The following is a 21927-nucleotide window of genomic DNA, read 5'->3' as shown; positions in this document are numbered from 1 at the left end:
AACAACAAGAGAGGACACAGCCACGTTTCTTGTACAGAAAACTTTTGTGACCTAGAATGCACTACCTGACACGGGGGTGGAATTAAATTATTTAGGAAATTTTATAAGGCAATTGGACATGTATTTGGCAAGTACAACTAAATTCGACTGTTCTTTCTAAGAACCAGTACAGATATGATGGGCTCTAAGATTCTGTGATTCCCAAGTCTTAAACCAAAAATTTCGAGGCGTTGAAATGAATGACGCTGAACAAGTATAGATTATGACACATTGTATTTTTTAATTGATTCATGGATTATTTAAAAATGATAAACAAAAGTAAAATATCGGCAAAAGTCTTCAAGTTCTAATTGTTCACTATTCATGGTTGTTTCCACAATTTAAGTAACCCCGTAGAAGCGTTGCATTGGCAAAATTTCCCGGCGGTCGTAAAACAAAATTGAGAGGTGCTTCTTATTGGAGATTGTCGGTTGTAGAATTTGAGTAATTTTACCCGATGACAATTCTGCCCTGCTTTGCGCCAACTTCTAACCGTATAGAATTGACGTACAGCATTGGACGAATAGTGAGCTCCTGATAGGGTTAAAAACACTTTGTCCCTTTGATAAGTTGCTTTTGAATATTATTTCCTCAATGTTTGTAGTTTGAACAACCACCCTCGCCTTTCTGAAGTTGAGTATAGTTTAGCCATAAAACACATCTACGTGTAAATTCTGTGATTTACTGTTTGATTTAAAGCCGTGAGTTTTCTGCAATGGTGCAGTTTGAGGAATTACAATGAGTCCCTTTCAATTTGGGCACTGTAGTTTGTGGGTGGAGTTCGTCTCTGGGAATGTGAACTGCGCCGAGCCGGTAACAGACGTGCGGAAGGGTTGGGTTACACCGCTGGGAGATTGCGGCCAGTGACTGTACAGTGAGAACAAAACAGTCACGTAAGAGACAGGAATGGCGCTTCGAGATGAGCTTTTGAAAGTGATCTGGCATGCATTTACCGCTCTAGACGTCGACAAATGTGGAAAAGTGTCCAAATCTCAACTCAAGGTGAGTTTGAGATTCTTTTTGTTGAGTTTGGTAGCTATTTGCATTGAGTTAGGCTGGAGGTGAGGGGACCCGGGCTGTTTTTCGAGGGGTGGGGGGCGGGATCAGAGAGCGACAGGGCTGTGTTGAGAGGGGTTTGTTGGACTGTGGGAGCTGCACTGGTCTGGCCAGTGTTAAAGGGGTGGGGGTGCTGTACTGGTCTGGGCTGTTGTGTTGAGGGGAGTGAGATGCTGGTTGGGGTTGAGGGTTGTTTTAGGCTGTGGGACCTGTGTGGTGTGGGCTGTGTTGGGTGAGGGTTGGACTGTGGGACCTGTGTTGATGTGGGCACTGTTGGGTGAGGGCTGGACTGTGGCAAGGGGTTTCCTGGACTGTGGGACCTGTGCTGTTGAGGGCAGGGCAGTATGAGAGATACTCCACTTCCTTCTCTTCCTTGGCATAGACCTGCAGGCTGCTACTGTATACTTTCTGCTTTACTGTTACCATTCATTTTCCACTAAAACTGTGACACTTGGTATCTGATCTTAGCAATGAAATTTGAAATCAGATTGTACAAGATCCTTTAATGATTGTCAAATGTTTGAGGGATTTCTAGAATTTGATCTGCCTTTTGAAGGGATGAGGATATTTTCAAAGTTCATCCACATTTTTTCCCATAAAATGTAACTGAGAAAAATTCATTTCTTCTTTAAAGAAGAGATTTTTAAAATCTCTTTCAGCAGGCCATGAATAACGGACTAATTTTTTGTTCTGTCTTCATTTGCAATGTTATTTCTTTTGGGTGTTCCCTGTTTTAAGATGTATTAGTGGATGGTGAGATGCTAAATATTTACTGCATTGTGCATAACGTGTTTGTTTCCTTGTGTATTTAACTGCCATCAATTAAGGAACTTGTTAGTGAAACTGCCTCGTAGGCTGGATTTTAATATGTAGTTGTATAATCCAGGACATTGTGGGTCAACCTGTGGCACATGGACTGCAGTGGTTCAAGAAGGCACCTCACCACCTTCTCAAGGGCAACTAGGGATGAGCAATAAATGCTGGCCAGCCAGTAACCCTCATGTCCCACAAGTCGATATAAAGACATTTGCACTCGGAGATGCATGTAATTAGAAGGGGTGGGGGAACAGAGAGAACTTGGCTCAAAATATTGAGGAAGTATGGATGAAATCGTATTATCTGCCTAATAATGCTGCTCCTGAATGTACTCTTCTGTTCCCAACTCTCCGTTCCTGTGTTGAAATGCAACTCAGCTCATTATAATGATCCTGCCTGTAGAAACCAGAAATGCCAATTTTCTGGAATTATGCTGATTATCCTGACTGAGCTGCATTCTCTTTTTTTATTGGTTGCAATCAATGTTAATCCATTGCATGATTTTGACCCTGACCCTACCCTGTACCCAGTGTGCTTAAGTGATAGTTAGGTAACTTGACGTTTTTAATTTCTGTGCTTGAAGAAGTTTGATCATTTTTTGGATTGTTTTTGCCCATTTTTGTGTACATCAATAAGATTGCCAGGAAATTAGGTTGTGAATGCCAAAATGGTCAGTGAATGGTTACAATTTCCATTGTGACTTCTTAATTGTGTGCCTGAAGGGAACTCAGACCTATTGTTACAGGGACTGTCATAACCAAGAGTTTGTGCATTCTAAAGCCTCCTGGATGAAACTGGTGCTTTTGTTGATGTGCGTTTCAAGTTATTTTCAATGGGAAAGCAGAAGCATAACTGCATCAATTCCATATCCTTGCTCTTCTGTGAAATAGGATATTTTAGAAAATTTCATCCTATGTTTTTAAAATTTGTAATCATCTCACCCATGCTGTGGTTAGCATGAGGTCAGAAGTCAATACCAGGTTACAGTCCAATAGGTTTATTTGAAATCACAAACTTTCACTGTGGGGCAATGCTACGAAAGCTTGTGATTTCAAATAAATCCGTTGGACTATGTTGGACTATCTGATGTCGTGTGACTCCTGACCTTGTGCACCCGTCCAACACTGGCACCTCCACATTGTGTTTAAATAGGTGATGAGGTCCCAGGTTCCACCCTCTTTTCTAAGTTAGGGGGTATTCAGGTGCCACAGTTGGCTTCAATTCATTTTGAGATAAAGAAATGAAAAAAAAAACAATGTTTTTACTGCAAGTCAGTGAGTTATGCTGTGAAGGACAGATGTAGGAGTTGAAGATTGGGTTTAACTGTGATGCATCAAGCGGTCAAATCATCTACCTATGTCCATTGTTTGCATTATACCTGATGGGTGGGGGATTTGGTATGCACCATTACTTTTAGTGGAATTTAAAATAAAAGCGATAGCACTGAGGGGAGGAAAAGAATATTCCATTAAATTTGTTTTTAGCCTCTTTTTATTTAAAATATAACTCAGTAAAGTATAACCAGAGCTAAGGAAGGCGTCAGACGCAGTCCACACAGAACTGTGATTGTGGCACGTACAGATTATATTTGAGGCTTCTAGCCTTGTTTTTCCATTGATTGTTACCAAAAATTGTTTGCTGCGTATCCAGGCAACTACTCTGCTTTCAGGAGTCATGCAGAATCAATACATAAATGCATAGGGTAGCAGTTTTAATGAGGGCATTTGTATTTCAGTGGCTCAGATCAGCTCATTCATTACAGGCAAAGAAATGACCCTCCATCATCATGGCTTGTATGATTCATCTAATCTCTGGATGAACTTTTTAGGTTATAGTGGATGTTGGTTTTTGAATCTTTTTTGCTCGAATTGTAGTAGGGCAAATTGACTTTCCATTAATAAAAATGCTATGCCTGAGGGTTTGTTGACCACTCACTTTATACACTGAGGGTATTGTGCATTGATTTTGCTGGGATAATTTGAGTTTCAAGGTTTTTAGGATGATTTAAGTCGAGGTTTTACTTGTAATTTTACTGAATACCTAATAGTTATGCATACAGACTTTATCTTGTCTTTGTATCCGAGCTTTTTGTGCTGCAATGGTATTCCACAGATAATAGGCTTACTCTGTTATTGAATCCAACTGACTATTCTTCATATAGGAGCCTATACTGTGAGTGCCAACAGGCATAAATTCTAAATTTAATTGCAGCACTGGATGAGCATTTAAAATGCCAGGGCACAGGAGGCTATGGACCAAGTACAGGTAGATGGAATTATTGCAGCTTGGTGTTTGCTTATCAGCATAGACATGGTGGGCTGAAGGCCCTGTTTCTCTGCTGAATGTCTTAGATACCTGTAAACATAAAGTATTTTATAACATAACCTATGTTAGGGCATTTTATGTTATGTTAATTACTTCCCACAAGTCTGAAGTTCAGAATGTTTAATGTGGAACAATTGTTAAACAATTATTAAGAAAAGTTATTGCTTTTAAAAAGTGCAAGAAGTCAAAAATAGTACTTATGTATAGAGCGCCTTTAGGCTCTTCATGGGAACATTATCAAACAAATCTTGACACCAAACCAAAGCGAGATTCAGGTAAATAAATGACCAAAGGTTTGGTTTTAGAGAGAGGTTTCCAGGAGTGTCTTAAGAAAGAGAAGTGGAGAGATTTACAGAGGGAATTCCAAAGCTTTAGGCTTTGATGGCTGAAGACTTGATTGCCAATGGTTGCATGATTAAACTGGGTATATCCCAAAGACCACAGTTGGGGAAATGAAGATATCTTTATGTTGCAAGGCTGGAGGAGATTGTAGAGCTATTTTGGGCCAAGGCCCTGGGACAGTTCAAGAGCGAGGCATGGCCTTACTGCAAGCCATTGCATGTTTGTGGGGCATAGATTGCCTGGGACTTGGTGAATATTATGGCAAGAGAAGCTGACTTTTGGATGAACTCAAGTTTACAGAGATAAGAAAATGGAAGACAGAAAAGAGATGCATTAGATTAGTCAATCTAGAGGTGACATAAACATGGATGAGGATTTCAGCAGCAGGTGAGCTAAGAGGGCCCATACTCTGGTATTGTGACAGAAGAGATGTGGATATCACCCGAGAGTAAAAAATGACACCAAGGTTGTAAACACTCTGATTCAACCTCATGACAGTTGCCAGAGAGAGTAATGGAATCCGTGGTTAGGGATTAAGGTTCTTATTGGAAAAACCAAAAACAGTCGTTTCAGTTGTTGCAACATTTAGTTGGCAGAGATGTGTTTGTTCATCTAGCACTCTATGTTGTATGTAAGCAGCCTGAATTTAGAGACTGTAGAGGTTGAGATGATGCTCTGGTAGGCCTGGGTGTCATCAGCACACACGCAGAAGCTAACACTGTGGTATGACCAAAAACAGAAGTTGCTGGAAGAGCTCAGCAGGTCTGGCAGCATCTGTGAAGAAAAAATCAGAGTTAACGTTTCGGGTCTGGTGACCCTTCCTCGGGGTCTTTTTTTCTTCACGGATGCAGCCAGACCTGCTGAGCTTTTCCATCAACTTCTGTTTTTGTTCCTGATTTACAGCATCCACAGTTCTTTCGTTTTTACTGTGGTGTGACCGATGGGCAGCATTTGGTTGACAAATAAGAGGGCAAAGGTATATCTGTAGCAGACACCAACGTAACTATGATGGAGCAGGAAGGAAGACATTTGCAGGCAATGTTCCCTCTCAACCATGCAACTCCTTAATGGTCCACGTATGCCAATCGGTGTGTGGAGGCATTGACTTCTGGATCCAGAATCTCTTACCATGCGTGGATCTTGGAAGTCCAGGCAGTGGCATGAAAAATGAGAGGGAATGTGGATTGCGGGAAATGCTCTGGTTACATCCGAATGAAGTAATTAAGAAATGAACTGAGTGCAGTTCCAAGCAGACATGCAAGAGGCACTGAAGGAGAAATGGTGTGCTTAGCTGTGTCAAAGGCTGCAAACAAGTCAGGAAGATTGAAGAGGAATCATTTACTTATGAAGGTGGATAAGTCACTGCCTATCGATTACTTGTCAATGGAAATTACAATTCATTTGCAGAGTATTCAGAAATATAATCTTAAAACAATAGCAACCAGCATGGATGGATTTGTGATAAATTTGTTTTTGAAAGGCGATCAATTATGTAGGTAAAAGTAATTCAATAAATGTTAATTTGTGGAGTTGGGGTGGGAAGGGAAGGTGAAGATTTGGCTGTTATACAATACCATACAAAACCGGTACCTTCAGCCCACCAGCCTGCACCAATTCCTAGTCCTTATTTAGACCTGCGATTTACGTGGTTTTTGTCCCTCTGGTCACCTCACATTCGCGTGTCTATCAAGATACGCCTTAAACATTGTTAACGTGCCTGCTTCCATCACCTCCACTGGTAGTGCGTTCCAGGCACCTTCCACCCTGTGTGTTAAAAATTTTCCCTGCATTTCTCCCCTAAACTTTCCCCCTCTCCCCTTGAACCTGCGCTCTTTTGTAGTTGACGTTTCCACCCTGGGAAAAAGCCTATGCCTATTCGCACTAACAATGCTTTTCGTAATTCTGTAGACATAAAGTTAAAATTGGTTTCTGAGTTTGGAGAAGCGTTAGAAATGGTGTCCCCTCAGTGTCACTAAATACGTTGATGGATTTGGCTTTGGACATGGAGAGCACATTGTCAAATCGTTTGAATAACACAAACGGGGATACAGGCATTTGAGTAGAATGGGCAGAAGGGTGGTAGATACAATTTAAATTGGAAAAGTGTTAATTATGTTTTGTTAGGATAGTATGCAGTAAGTAGAAAGACATTATTTTTCAACAAATTCAAATTCATAATCTCCGAACATAGACCTCCATTAAAAAGGTGAGTCACAATTTAAAAGTTGAGAAATAGAGCACAAGATAGTAAAATTATTCAAGTCATTGTTTAGGGCATTGTGTGAACTTTAATAGCCAAAATGCATAAACTTACCTTAAATTTATAGAATGTGTTGATTCTCTAACTTGACATCAGAGGATGAAATAATGGTCAAGAGAGAATATTTAACACACGTTTTACAACAGGAGAAACAATTTAAAGGAGATTTAATAGAAGTTTTGAAATTTGAGGCTTTTTGGAATGAATAAATTAAAACTGCTTTTTGTTTAAGGTGTCAATAATAATGAGTGATCAATTTAAATTGGTTGCAGTTTATAAAATGGATTAGAAATTATTTATTTTTTGTTAGAAGCTATTGGAAAAATGAATGAATGCTTTACCAAAGGGAAAAACTTGTCTTTCATGAAAAAAATCATAAATACTTGAAGTAGAAGGTAGTAAAGGACTATGAGGAAGAAAATCAACCTGTGAGCTTTTGTTTTTTTTTCCCTGGAAAAGTTCTGACAAACATGCTGAGGTGTACATGTGATGTACAATGTTATGGTATCAGACAGAGCATTACTGTATTCTGAAATCCACTGTCTGGATGCACAACCATGAATCCGAAATTGATAAATTGGTAAAATCTCAGAATTGAGACTTGTTATACCCATGTTGTTTTCTCTTGTAAATCAACTACGATATTCTTTGTTTTGATGGCTAGAATTCCCCTTATTTTAGGTGTTATCCCCTTGAAGCTGAAAATTTCTGTTGTTTACTTCAGTGTCTTGTCCCAACCAGACATTTTATTTAGACTTGTTGCACTGTTGTCTTATCCTTGCTATGGATTTTGCAAGCAAAGTAAGAATAATTAATAGACTGACTGTAGCATTGAGTAAATTACAGTAAGCAAAAATTGATGTGTTAAATATTCAGACTATTAAATTTATGCATGTCTATATTGAGCTCTCAGTTTAAAATGCCAAATGCATTGTGCACATCTGCTAAATTGTTTCAACACCTAATACATGAAGAGTAAAGTACAGGGTGCAGTTTTAAGGTATTGTTGAGACATTGCTTCTGAGAATTATCAGGACTGTCATGAGATGTATAGAGTATTGGGACTGTCCTAGAACACTGAGGTGTTTGGTTATAGGGTGCAGTGTCTGTTATGAAATTTTATTCACTCATCAGCTTGCAACGTGTATTGGGAGTAATACAATGTTGTTGGAAAAAAATTGACAGCTACACACAAGTTCGATACTAACAAATGGTGATTAACAATAATATCAAATGTTAATGGTAATGACCTAAAATTCTGATAGGCACAAATCACTGATGTTTAATACATAAATGGTACTGAATTTGAGAGTGTCTTTCTTATCTTTCATCAAACTAAATGGAGATCTTAATGCATCTTACTACAAAGTTTCTTTAAAAACACATACAACAGAAACTCTTTATTTTCTCTCACTCACCTTCTTTTTCTATTTAAATGATGATAGCCACTGCCAGCTTGTATGGCCTTGAATCGGAGACAGCAATTTATTTTCTTTCTCGTATGTTTATCTGGCCTTCCCTTAATTGACTGTGATGTTATTTAAAGTACTCCATAATATTTGCTTTTTCAGTTTTATTCTAATCTGCACATTGACCAGAATAACTTACTTCCTCAATTTGTGCTCTACACATTTCTTGCTTTCACATGACAAGAAAAAGATTGTAAAATGTTCTGTTAATGGGCTAAGTAAAGTTTCTTTGTTTTTGGCTTTAATCTGCTAGTGCACCAGTAATATTATCAATGCTTGTTTCTTTTTATTTGAAATCTCAAAGTGGAAATCAACATCAAAAGTAACATTCTCTTTGGTTTTTAAAGCGGAACTGATGAGTTTTCCTCTTTAAATAGTATGAAAAAATTACAGAAAAGATATAATATATATTTGTTCTGACAGATAAGAACTCCTTTTATGAAAGATCCTTCACACTGGCCTTGGAAGACTGGACTTTTAAAACAATCAGAGCATGAAACTTAAACAGGCATCTTTTGTTTACCACATACAGCAAAGGCCACTGGTGTGATAACTTGAATTCAAGAAAATGAACATTTGAACACTATTGGGAGACTTCCTCAAGGGTTGTCAATGTAAACAGTGTCTTGTTAAAATGCAAGTGAAAAATAGTATAGTGGCTGTATTATTAAAAAAACATGATTAAACGATGTTACTGTGAACAAGGTAGCTGCCATTTATAAATGCAAGGCCACAGTATGCTTGTAACTATCTTGATTAATTCTTTCTGTGTCTTTAATTTTCCTTCGGAGGAGAGGCAGTAACTGTACTAGCTCCTTCTGGTGCCTTGTTTGAATGGCTCCTTTGATTCATGATGGAGAGTTTCTGTTCTGTTCAATCACATCTTCATCCCCATGTTGTCCTTGTCCCAGTAAAATCTTTAGCCCGAACCTTCTGGTCAGTGCTAATACTGTGTATGTTGGTACTGTCACTGAAGATTTTTACGACCCAACCCTTTTGCGATTTCTCAACGAGGACTTCCAGTCCCAGTTGAAGCATCAATGCGTTTGGGTAGATATCCATTGAAGAGAAAGTCAGGTGTCAGTAAAGGTGGACAAAGAAGGAAATGCCCTTTCATAATATGCCCTTTCAAATGCCCTTTCATTAACTAGCCTGACATTTCCTGGGTGTGTATCCAGGGAAGTCCAGTGTATCTAGCCAAGTACCTAACACCAAGCTCAATCAGGGATGTACAGAAGGTACCAGGCAGTAGAAATCACTCCATTGGAAGTTTGAACTTCCTGGACAATTTCCCTGAGGTTCTGTGCCCTTCTCTTTTCTCAACTACGATGATAACAGATATTGGGAAGTTTAGGCCCTTATCCTGTCTCTGTTTCATTGTTAAACTTAGGCTTAAGGGAGTTAATATGGATTAAGTACTAAGGGAAGCGAACTTGAGTGTTTACAGCACACAACAGCTTGCATCACTCAATACTACATCAAGCCATGCACATGAGTTGCTCTCACCTATAAAATTTCACACCGACTCAGGATCATCCTGTGCTGCAAGCATAACCCTTTTTTGTTACAAAGCCATACAGCATGGAAACAGACCTTTTGGTCCAACCAGGCCATGCCTATCATAATCCCAACTTAAACTAGTCCCACCTGTCTGCACTTAGCCCATATCCCTCCAGACATTTCTTATTCATGTCCTTCGCTAAATGTCTTTTGAGTGTTGTGACTGTGCCCACATCCACCTCTTCCTCTGGAAGTTCATTCCACACATGAACCATTGTCTAACAAAAATAAATTGTCCCTGATGTCTTCTGTAAATATTTCTCCTCTCACTTTTCTCCTAAATCACATTGTCCTTCTCCTTAGCTTCAACAGTCTCATAAACCTCTATTGCTACGATTGAATCCTATCATCAGTTGCCTCTATTGCTTCCATCTCTTTCTCTAGAATCTCAGAATTGTTATGGTGCAGAAGGAAGTCATTCATTTCACCACTTCTGCCCACTAGTCTGGACTTTGTGTAAGGTTCCCCTGAAGCTTGTGTCTTCCTTCCTTTTCTGTCCTAGCTCTCTTCATGCTGTCTCCAAGTAATTTATTTATAGCACCCAGACCCTGCTTTCCTGACACCATTTCGTCAAACTGTTGACCAACTAACTTACCTTTCCTGGCTTCCATGCTCGATGATTTTTGGGGAATAAGAGATTGGGAGTCTTTGGCAGGCTTTGTGGTCTGTTAAATGGAGAAGTGCTGTCATTGACCACCTGATCCAACACAGCAAGCTATCAGGAGCTGAGTGAGCAGGCCAAAAGATGCGATACCTCTTCACCCTGTGAAATTGAAGAACTTGCACTGAGACATGCAAAGTCTAAAGCAGGAAGGAAAAGTTAGAATTAAACTATATGCATCACTGATGCTTGAACATATTTGTGCATTCCTATTCATATTTACTAAATTTCTGTTTACCTGCTACAGGGTTTGGTTTTAAACAACCTCTTCAATGGCTACATGGTTTGGAAATGTTACAATGAAAAATGGCTGTAATAGGAGCAAGCAGCTTGATACCATGTTGATTGGTCACTGGACGTAAATTGTGTTTTTGTGTTTAGTGTACACTTGTCGGTCCATTTGAAAATAATTTGCATATCCTAGTTTATTTTAGCAATGCAATAAGGAAACTAATTATAAAATTTTGATCAGCATGTTACAAAAAATTTTGCTCACTGATGGATGTACCTATGAACCCACTTCCTATTCCACAGATTCACTCGCACCAGCCCTTCTTCCCAATCGCTCAACCCCCCAACCTGTTCACTCAGCAGTCCTCTTGCTCCTCTTCTTTCGATCAGTCGCTCATAGCCCTTGTTCCAAAACCCATACTTACACTCACTCGTTGTGTACCTTTATGAGACACTCCACCAGGGTGATCCCCCCAGTCAAACAGACATGTGAATCCAGACATCATCTGACCTGTGGGTCACACAGCTGCCTCTCCCACTCAGTCTTTCAGAGGCAGACTCTTGTGGTCAAACCACTGCGCTGGTGCTCGGGCTCATATGCTTTCACTTCCCACTGTGTCTCCAATCACGTCTCCAATCAATTAACTGGTAAGCGGCAGCTGTGCCTTTTAGCAGTGACTAACACCTGAGAAAGGAGTGAGGCTCCGAAAGCTTGTGTTTTCAAATAAACCTGTTGAACTATAACCTGGTGTCATGTGATTTCTGATCTTAGTAGAAATGTAGGAGAGAGCTATCTGTGGCCGGAGGAGCAGCACGTAGTTGAGTGGAGGCACATCTGAGACAGTTGGGACCAGGAGCAGCTGGAGCCAGTAAGAAACTCTTCTTTCTGAAAGTGCACCATTACACGCTTAAGATAAACGTACCCCCTAGAGACATCCATTGCACGTCCAGCAATGTGTGTACTCCACTTTGGGAACCACTTGTTTAGTAAAGTAAAACAAAGGTCAGGGAAGAAACATAGAATTAAGAGAGGTAAAAGCAACACACAAAACAAAAAATTCAAAGCTTTTAGCATTAAAGCAATGAGATTCAATGCTTGTAAAGTTAAATTTTCAGAGGGATTGTTTGTTGTAATTATAATCTATCAAACAGTTAAATTTGCTTGCCTGAATGCACCGACTCTGATTTTTTCTGACATATTTAGTGAGTTTTTAGTTTTTATTTAGTTGTTTCATTTGCCGTCCATATTTTCTTGATGGACTCAGTGTTGAATTCAAAGTCCTTTTATAACACTGTGTGTGGAAGAGCAGACTAACTTGGATAGAAGTTTTCAAAAAACTTGTGTACTTCAGGCAACAATACATGGTTGCAATGTGAAATCTGGGCCAGTATATTGAAGGCCAGCCTGTAATTTGCTCTCCAACACTCCTGCCCCCACCCATCCCAGTGAAAGCACTGAATCTTAGAATCCCTGCAGTGTGGAAGCAGACCATTCAGCCCATCTAGTTCACACCAACCCTCCAAACAGCATCCCACCCAGACCCACCCCCTACCCTATTCCTGCATTTCCCACCCTAGACACTACGGACAGTTTATCACGGCCAATCCAGCAAACCTGCACATCTTTGGACTGTGGGAGGAAACGCACGCAGACACAGGGAGAATGTGCAAAATCCAGTCACCCAAGGCTGGAATCGAACCCGGGTCCCTGGTCCTGAAAGGGACAGCAGTGCCACCATGCCGCCCTCAACTCTTGCTACTATACATGTATTTCTACATGTTTTTGATGCTTCATCCAATGTGACAATCTCCATGTACGTCTCAACTATGTGATAACTGGGTATTCAGCATTAGAACCACATTATAGAAGTGCCCAAACGTGCCCAGATAGGTATTTTCATATTGTTAGCAGGGTATAGGAATCCTAGTTGGTATGGTCCTGTACCAGTCACCTCATACTCCGCACCTCCTTGCTTTAATGATTTGCTATTAATCTAATAAAAATTATTTGGATAATTTGTGCTCTGAGCATTATTTTTTAAATTCTGTAAGACTGCACACTTTTGTGGTGTGAATCCTTTTGTTCCAGAATCTAATCTAATACGGAACAGTATTTGGTTTGGTTTGTTTTTCTGTGCTTGATATCCTGTTCACCTCCCTCTCAGCTTCAGTGTCACTATTTCTGGTGGCAGATCAGGGGTCTATAAACATCTAGTTGCTCTTCAGAATTTTATCCAATAATTAAAAAGTGCTTTTATGCTTTTTGTCTTAATCCTTACAAACTTTGCAGTAGAAAAGTTACAGGAGAGATATCCAAATATTCTTATAAAAGGGAACAGATTGGTGATATACTTGAGGTTGCAACAAGCTGCCAAGCCAGCAGAGCAGTAAGATTAAATGCAACTATTTCTGCTCAGCATAATAAATATGAGAACTAGAATGAACAGGAAGGTGAAGTAGCAGAGAATGCGGAAAAGGTTCAGGTGAAATTCGATAGAATTTTTGGGGAATAAGAGATTGGGAATCTTTGGGACTACATTATGTTCTAGTCTAATATTTTCCTGATATTTTCCAGTCTACGTTTCTACGTCAAATGTTTAAAGTTTCCCAGTTAATAAAATGGACTTTAGCTGCAGTAAATGTAGATAATCATCAAGAATCCACAAAATGTAGTTTCACATAAAGATTTGTTTGTAGACAGAAGTATTTCAGGTTTTGTCTCTGTGTCTATAAATAGCCACTTGCATTCTTTCCAACTTTTTTTAAACTTCTACTCCCACAGGTATTATTGTTTAACTATATGTTTGTTTTAAAATCTGATGCTGTTATTAAAGATAAGGTGTTTTTGTACATGTCAGAATGCGGCATTCTGGTAAGTTGTTATTACTGTTCTCTATTTTTGAAATAATTTTGTTCATAAAATATTGTTGACTGTGAAGTTTTGACTGAGTCAATAGCTTGTCGTTTTAAGTCCCACCAAAGCAATGAGCAGGTATTCTACTCTTGTGTTTGCAGCCCTGATAGAGTGCTATGTGTTTGTTGGGGGTGCCACCTATGAAGTGACATGTTAACAATGTTATTGGGGGGAGGTGATAGCCTAGTGGTATTATCGCTGGACTGCTAATTCAGTGACCCAAATAATGCTGTGGGGATCTGGGTTCAAATCCCACCATGGCAGATGGTGGAATTTGAATTCAATAAATATCTGGGATTAAGAGTCTAATGATGTCTGTGAATCCATTGTCAATTGTCAGGAAAAACCCATCTGGTTCACTTACATCCTTTAGAGAAGGAAACTGCCATCCTTACCTGGTCTGGCTGACATGTGACTCCAGCAATGTGGTTGACTCTTAACTGCCCTCTGGGCAATTAAGGATGGGCAATAAATGCTGCCTAGCCAGTGACACCCTCATCCCGTGAATGAATAAAGAAACCAAAGGCTCTATTTATCATCCTAGGTTCTGTAAATGATCACATGGTACTTTCCAGTGATGAGGAAGGAGTTCTACCAATATTCTGGCTAACAGTCTTCCATCAAGCTAGGCCACCATTATCTGCTCGTTCCATTCAGTTGCCAATTACTTGATCTTGCTGAACACAGACTTTTAAAAATTTGTCACTGGGATCTGCGTGTTGCTGGCAAGTTTGGCAGATATTCCCCAATTTCCTTTGAGAAGGTTGTGGTGAACCATGTTATTAACCTCTGCAGTCCATGTGGTGTAGCTACACCCACAGTGCTGTTAGGGAAGGAGTTCCAAGGTTCTAACTGACAAAAAGTGAAAGAATAGTGAAATATTCTCCAAACCAGGATGGTCTCTCTTTAAAAGATGCAGGTGATGATGATGGGCAATAGAAGTTTTGAAAGGAACTTGGTGAGTTGCTGCGATATGCTGTGTATAGCCCATCTTCCAACCAGGGTGTGTCTATTATAGAGTCATACAGCACGGAAACAGACCCTTTGGTCCAACTTGTCCATGCCGACCAGGTTTCCCAAACTAAGCTAGTCCCACTTGCCTGCATTTGGTCCATATCTCTCTAAAACTTTACCTCATCTACCTGTCCAAATGACCTTTAAATGTTGTAACTGTATCTACCGCTTCCTTTGACAGTTCATTCCACATATGAGCCACCCTCTGTATGAAAAAGTTACCTCTCGGGTCCCTTTTAAATCTTACTCCTCTCACCTTAAAATTATGCCTTCTAGTTTTGAACTCCCCTACCCTAGGGAAAAGACCTTTGCTATCACCGTATCAGTGCCCCTCATGAGGAGGAGCAGAATGTTTTTAAGGTGCTGAATGGGATACTATTCAGCAGATCACATTGCCTCGATTGTCTTGAGCTTGCTTATTGCTGTTTTGACTGCACTCGTCCAAACTGTGAAGATCCTGACTTGTAGATGGTGGAAAGGCTTTTGGGAGTGGGGAGGTGAGGGACATACCATGGAATTATCAGCCTCTGACCTACTCTTGTAGCCACTATATATTGACAGTTGGGGATTCAATGATGGTAATAATGCCATTGAATGTCAATGAGGAATGATTAGATTCTTTCTTGTTGGATATGGCCATTGCCTGGCATTTGTATCGTACAAATGTTACTTGCCACCAATCAGTCAAAACCTAAATAGTGCCCAGGTTTTATTGCATGCAGATAAGGACTGCGTCAGTATCTGAGTTGTGAGTGGAATTAAACACTAATCTTCAGTCCATAACCTACTTTTGACCTCTAGACGGATTGGTTAAGCAGCATTTGTGACGTTGATGTGTCCAGGGCACTCCTGACAAAAAAAAATAGCTATGTCCTGAGGCTTAAATTATTGTCCTCCAACAATTAAACCAGTATTTGGTAGTACACAACTTGATTATTGCTTTTTGCCTAGCATACTCATTAGGACAATTTGCAAGAATGCCAAAGGTCAAGAGATGACAGTACTATGTTTTTGAGAGGGATTTGTTCCGTCCTGTTTCTCCTGCAGGGGGGTATTGCCAGTGATGGAATGTCTGCTTCAGAAAAAGTGGGTAAACAGCTGTGAGCTGCCTGAGTGTGCTTTTTTAAAAAAAAATAGACTAAAGAAGCATGAGTGGATGGAGTCAGGCTCTTACAGACCCAGGGGTGTAGTTTTGCTTCCATTTGTTGAAGCTGCTAGATACAGCTCTGTCTTTTGCTGCAGCTAAAAAAGTTTGAGTTCTCTTTCTGCTGCTGGATTTTTTTGGTGTTCCTTTCTCCTGGCCTGGACAATCCTGAGGACATGCAGAGTGCTGCATTAATGCAAGTTTTATCTTGAAGTTAGATATATTTCAAAAAATTTACTTCATCTAGTCAGACTTTTTTTGTGAACGTTTGAGATTGCAAGTCTTTATAATACAGACCTTGCTAACTTGTTTTACATTCTGTTGAAACAGGTTCTTTCTCACAGTCTTTGCACAGTGTTGCAAGTACCTCATAATCCAGTGGCTTTGGAAAACCATTTTAAGGACGATGATGAAGGACCAGTTTCTAACCAGGGATACATGCCGTATTTGAACAGATTTATCTTGGATAAGGTATCTTTTCTTGATAAATTGATATTTAACCCAAACTGTGATGCTCTCTTTTATGTTGCAATTATAGTTTAACAATTCATTGCACAGAGTAGCAGCTTTTGTAGTAAAATTAATACCTGTTGATCTGAGCATAGCTTGAAAGTAGTATCCTTATTTCTGAGTTAGATGTTAGGGATGCCCTCTGCCAGGTGACATGTAAAACTGAGGTCTGTCAACCTCTGAAGTGGACGCATTTGACAAAGAGCAAGAGAGCCCTCCTGGTTCGTGCATGGATAAAAACAGATTAGCTGGTCATTTACTCATTACTGTTTTAGTGGCATGGTGCTAAGGACAGGTTGTCTGCTACAGTTTTCCTTTATGATGAATGCTTTTACATTTCCAAAACTGCTTAATTGCTTTGATTCATTTTGGGATGTTCCAAGGTGAAAAGTGCTAGTTATGTTTAACTACTTCTTTCTGTGAGCAAACCCGATCCTTAACCCTGTACATGCCACAGCTGATGAAAAGTAACAATGAGCAAAATTCACTTTGTCAATCTCAGCCTAAATTCAAGAAGCAACATGCCTCACAACATGCTTTCACATTTACTGTATGCTAAAACATGTCCAGGAAGAATTCAAATTCTGGTTATATTGCCATCATAATTGTAACATAAAATACTGTGGATTCCGGAAATCCGAAAAGAACCCCAAAATGCTGAACATAGACAGCAGGTCACACAGGTCTATGGAGAAAGATAAAGTTGATTTTTCAGGTTGACATTCTTTTAACAGAATTATTACCCTTTTTTGGGGGGAAGAAATGAAAACAGAGGAAGCAGATTTCTTAAAATGGTGGATGAACTTTTTTTTAAGTCTCACAATTGAAACTACCACAATGAGATTTAGAAGAGTGAGTATGCTTAGAGTTTGTGCAACTTCCCCTCCCTTGACTCACATTTTGATTCTGCACATTACTTTTTTCTTAGTTGTTTGTGTAATGACCACAAGAATATTTCTGTACTTGCTTTATGTAAACTTCAGGAAACACATTTTTCCTTTTCTACCACACACCCAGCTGAAACCAGAGATCTGGGCAGTTCTCCATAATTGCCCTCTACAAACAAGGAATGCCTTGTTAAAGGGCAGGCAGTTTATTGCATCGTTAAATAAACAAGTCATTTGCATTTGTTAAAGCAGACAAAAGCTTTTAATATTTTAAACTTGAACAAAGATACAAAGAATTGAAACTCCTATGTTTTAAAATTTGACAAACATTGTTTATGTGCTATATTTTCATTTAAAATAAAAAAAACTTTATAATTTAAAAATCCAAGAACCTCAATAATTTATTAACTTGTTATCCCTGCATCATTTTCCCAATTATCAAATAATACCAGTTTTTCATGAATTGAATAATTTGTTTAAAACTCCTTTCATATCTTTTTTGCACCAAGAATTGAACTGTATTCATGAAGTAAACCAAAGTAGTCCTTACACAACATGCAGATGTCACTCACCACAAATAAGTCTGTATCAAGCCAATAAACATGAACATTCAATCTTCATGGTCCACTGTTTTTGAAAAAGCATATTAATGGGCAATTCATTTTAAAATAATAGAGAATTTTTAATGTCATTCTTCAAAGTATTTGATATTTTTGTGGGTTAAAACAAAACTTCAGTTTATTTTTCAAATGCAAAAATCATATTGAACATTCATGATCACTACCACAAAAAGCAAAGGACAAGATAAAAGCTGAGTTAAGTGAGGAAGTAGTTGATTAGGTGATTCTAATCCTGACTTTTAAAACTCTGAAAACCATAATAGGCAGGAAGATAAACATTAGCAATTTCTGTCATTCCAGAAAATTTTTTATTGAACTTGCCACTTTAAATAATCCATCAAAGTGGATTGTAACCAACCTACCCAACCTTCAAAGACAGCCATCCTCTCGAAGCTTGAAGTAAATAAATTGTATTCTTAGGGTCTATCCTCACGGGAATTAGAATAATCCTAGTTGCCCCATTGCACCAGAGTAGGAGAGTGTTTTAGCAAGTCTTGATTTTGATGTGTAGAGATTTTAGAAGGATGAAGCGTGTAAGAGGCTCTGTTTTAAGGTTGGATGGATGCAGGAAGGAAAATTAGAGGAGTAATGATTGATCTTAGCAATGTTAAAAATAAACAAGAATTTACTTGTTAGAGAGGGCACGATGGGGCAACTAGGATTACTCTAAATCTTGTGAGGACAGACTCTTAAGAGTAAAATTTACTTACATGAAGTTTTGAGGGGATGGCTGTCTTTGAAGGTTGGGTAGGTTGATTACAATTTACTGATGGATTATTTAAAGTGGCAAGATCAATAAAAGTAGACGGAGTACTTCTACAATCTATCTCAAATCAATCAAGAAGTTAGGGGCTATTTGTGCTTGATTTAACCAATCTTATTCACCACACTTTGAATTTAGATACTTGTGTTCTCAGCCTTTATTTGCATTCTAAGCCTTTATTTGCGTTTCTCATAATCATTTTTATATCATTAAGCTCCTACTTAATATATACCACACTCTCCTCTAGTATTATCCATCATTCTCCTTTTTTTTGATTTACTCTTTTCTACTTACTTATGCTGAATGTCCACTAATTTAACCTTTCCGAACCAGACCTGTCACCCTCCCTATGAAGTCATTGGTTCTATTCCTGTTGAGGTACAATCCCTTCTGCATTTGATTTTGAATCCTTTCCAGAGAAGCTTCTACTGCCGCAAGAATCTGAACACCCTCCACCTCTGCATCTTGTCATACTTTGTGATTCTCCCCATCTTTTAGTTGATATTGTCACTAGTGTGCAGTTCTGGTCCTACTATTTAACACTTCCCTTAATTCAGAAAATCAGAAATTGGACCTCAATATCTACCCTCCCCATTGTTGTTACTAATGTGTACCAAAACTATTTTTTTAATGCACTCACAGAAAGTGGGCATCTCTGTCTAGGCCAGCATTTATTGACCATCCCTAAGAGTCAACCACATTGCTGTGGGTCTGGAGTCATATGTAAGCAAGATCAGGTAAAGATGGTAGTTTCCATCTCTATAGGAGATTAGTGAACCAGTTGGGATTTTCCAACAATCGACGATGGTTTCATAGTTATCATTAGATCCTTAATTCAGATTCTGCCATGGTGCAATTTGAAGCCAAGTCCTAAGATATTAATTGACTTTCTGGATTAATAGTCAACGAAAATACCATGAAGCCATTGCCTCTCCTCCTTTTAGCTTGCTTGCTGCTTTCCCCACCCCTACACAATATTCTGCACCCTCTCCACACTCTGGCATGAATGAGGAAGACAACGTACCATGCAGGACTCTCCAGGAGAGTATTTGTGAGGAATCAACAACTGCATTGTTCTCTCATTCTTGATTGAAATTTGGCACTGTCCAAAGTTTCCTCTGAAACAGTCACAGTTTTTTAATTGTTTCTCATAGAAGGTGGCATGGTTAGAGGATAATTCAATAGGTTACACGGCAAGTTAACAATGCAAAAGGTTGTGCTGTTGTCTGGATGGGCAGCTACAATGGCCTCACAGTCTTTTCTGATGTTAGTTGAAGGCTAGTTTATATATGGACATATCTAACTGGAACAGGAAATAGGCATAATTTAGGGTCATAACAGATTGGTCCACCAAGGCTCATTGTCCTGGTGTATATTCGAAATTGCAATTCTCTGTCCAGTCAGCATGGTCCAATCGGGTACTTCTGAAATCTTAGGGAAGTTATAGGGAAGTATGGCAGCCAGTTTGTAGACAGGAAGTTCATGTGTTGGCCAGATACTAGGAGGATGCCCTGCTCGTTTGTAAGTAGACACGCTTGAGATTGCAGGATGGACCTCAGTATAAGATCGCATTGAGAAGATGGCACTCACGATAATGTCCCAGTCAGTACTGCACAGAGATACTAGTCTTGCTCAATTCTTCGAGAGTAACAGTTCTACCCACGGCTTTCTAACTTGGGTGAAAATACTGTCACTGGCTCTTGACTGGTCATTATTCTGCCCACAGTCCTAAATACAGATATACCCGATAATGATCGCTGGGTATTTCACCAAGGGAGGGGAAAACCATTTAATTCAAATACAAACATTTTGTGTTTTTTGGGATTTTTTGCCTTTTTTTGTTTGATGGAATGTATATAAATTTTCTTTATTTTAGTTAACTTAAGAAAACGTATTTCTCAGGCTGTTTGCAAATATTAAAACATAGTCAAGTGTGTGAAGTTGGTGCACTTGCACAGAGACATTTAAGTCTGTTTTATCTGACAAGAGAATAAGGTAGATAAAGCACAATAGGTTGAACCAATTCCATCTAATCCGAACCAGGCACCTATTGCCTGTGACTTTACAATTGAGCCTAAAAAGAGGCCTGTTTGTGCTTGAGCTTTCCTGGGAGTGTCTAAAGGAGGGTTCTCGTGGGTTGAGAGTGCAGTTTTTCAAGGATTGATGCTGACAAGTGCTGTGATAGCCCGTAAACTGAATGGTTTCATTTGTATTCGTATGATGTTTTTAGAAAGATTAGAAATGCGCACCTTTTAAAATTGCAATCTTCTGTGAATCCTATACTATAAAATATAGGAGCAGAATTTGGCCATTCTGCCCATCAAACCTGCTCCGCCATTTGCTCATGGCTGATATGTTTCTCAACCCCATTCTCCTGCCTTCTCCCTGTAACCCTTATTCCCCTTGCCAACCAAGAACCTATCTTTCTCTGTCTTAAATACACTCAATGACTTGTCCTCCACAGCCCTCTGCGGCAATGAGTTCCACAAAGTCACCAAACTCTGGCTGAAGAAATTCCTCCTCATCTCAGTTCTAAAGGGTTGACCCCTCACCCTGGGGCAGAAGACAAAGGGTGGTGGTGGAGGGTTGTTTCTTAGACTGGAGGCCTGTAACCAGTCGTGTTCCACAGGGTCGGTGCTGGGTCCACTTTTGTTTGTCATTTATATAAATAATTTAAATAAGAATACAGAAAGCATGGTTAGTGAGTTTGTGGATGACCCAAGACTGGTGGTATAGTAGACAGTGAAAAAGGTTATCTAAGATTGCAAAGAGATCTTTATCAATCAGATCAATGGGCTGAAGAGTAGCAAATGGACTTTAATTTGGGTAAATGTGAGGTGTTGCATTTTGGTAAAACAAACAAAGGCAAGACTTATACAATTAGAAGCAGGGCCTTGGTTAGCGTTGTGGAACAGAGAGACCTAGGGGTTCAGGTGCGTAATTCTTTGAAGTTTGCATCACATAGATAGGGTTGTCCAGAAGTCGTTTAGCATGCTTGCCTTCATTGCTGAGACCTTTGAGTATAGGATTTGGGACATTTATATTGAGCTTGTACAGGACATTGGTGAGGCCTCTTCTGGAGTACTGTGTCCTCTGCTGGCCTCCTTGTTTTAGGAAGGATATTATTAAGCTGGAGAGGGTTCAGAAAACATTTACCAGGATGTTGCCAGGAATGGAGGGTTTGAGTTACAAGGAGAGGCTGGATAGGCTGGGACATTTTTCACTGGAGTGTAAGAGGTTGAGAGGTTACCTTATAGAGGTTTATAAAATCATGAGGGGCATAGATAAGATGAATGGCAGGTGTTTTTCTTTTCCC

At 39.3% G+C, this 21927-nt stretch overlaps 1 protein-coding gene across 1 annotated transcript in view; it reads left to right on the top strand.

Annotated features, from left to right (window-relative positions):
• The first annotated feature begins 840 nt into the window (after nucleotides 1-840).
• swap70b (switching B cell complex subunit SWAP70b) overlaps nucleotides 841-21927 on the top strand; it is a 107308-nt gene continuing 86221 nt past the window's right edge. The window contains exons 1-2 of the mRNA XM_048607108.1: nucleotides 841-1041; nucleotides 16162-16302. Of these exons, the coding sequence (XP_048463065.1) occupies nucleotides 946-1041; nucleotides 16162-16302 (237 nt within the window). The 5' untranslated portion in view covers nucleotides 841-945. The remainder of the gene's footprint in view (nucleotides 1042-16161; nucleotides 16303-21927) is intronic.

Source organism: Rhincodon typus, chromosome 17 (genome assembly GCF_021869965.1).
Source record: "Rhincodon typus isolate 14 chromosome 17, sRhiTyp1.1, whole genome shotgun sequence".
Taxonomy (NCBI): domain Eukaryota; kingdom Metazoa; phylum Chordata; class Chondrichthyes; order Orectolobiformes; family Rhincodontidae; genus Rhincodon; species Rhincodon typus.
The sequence above is the reverse complement of the archived record's forward strand: the minus strand, read 5'-3'. Positions and strand labels throughout refer to the sequence as shown.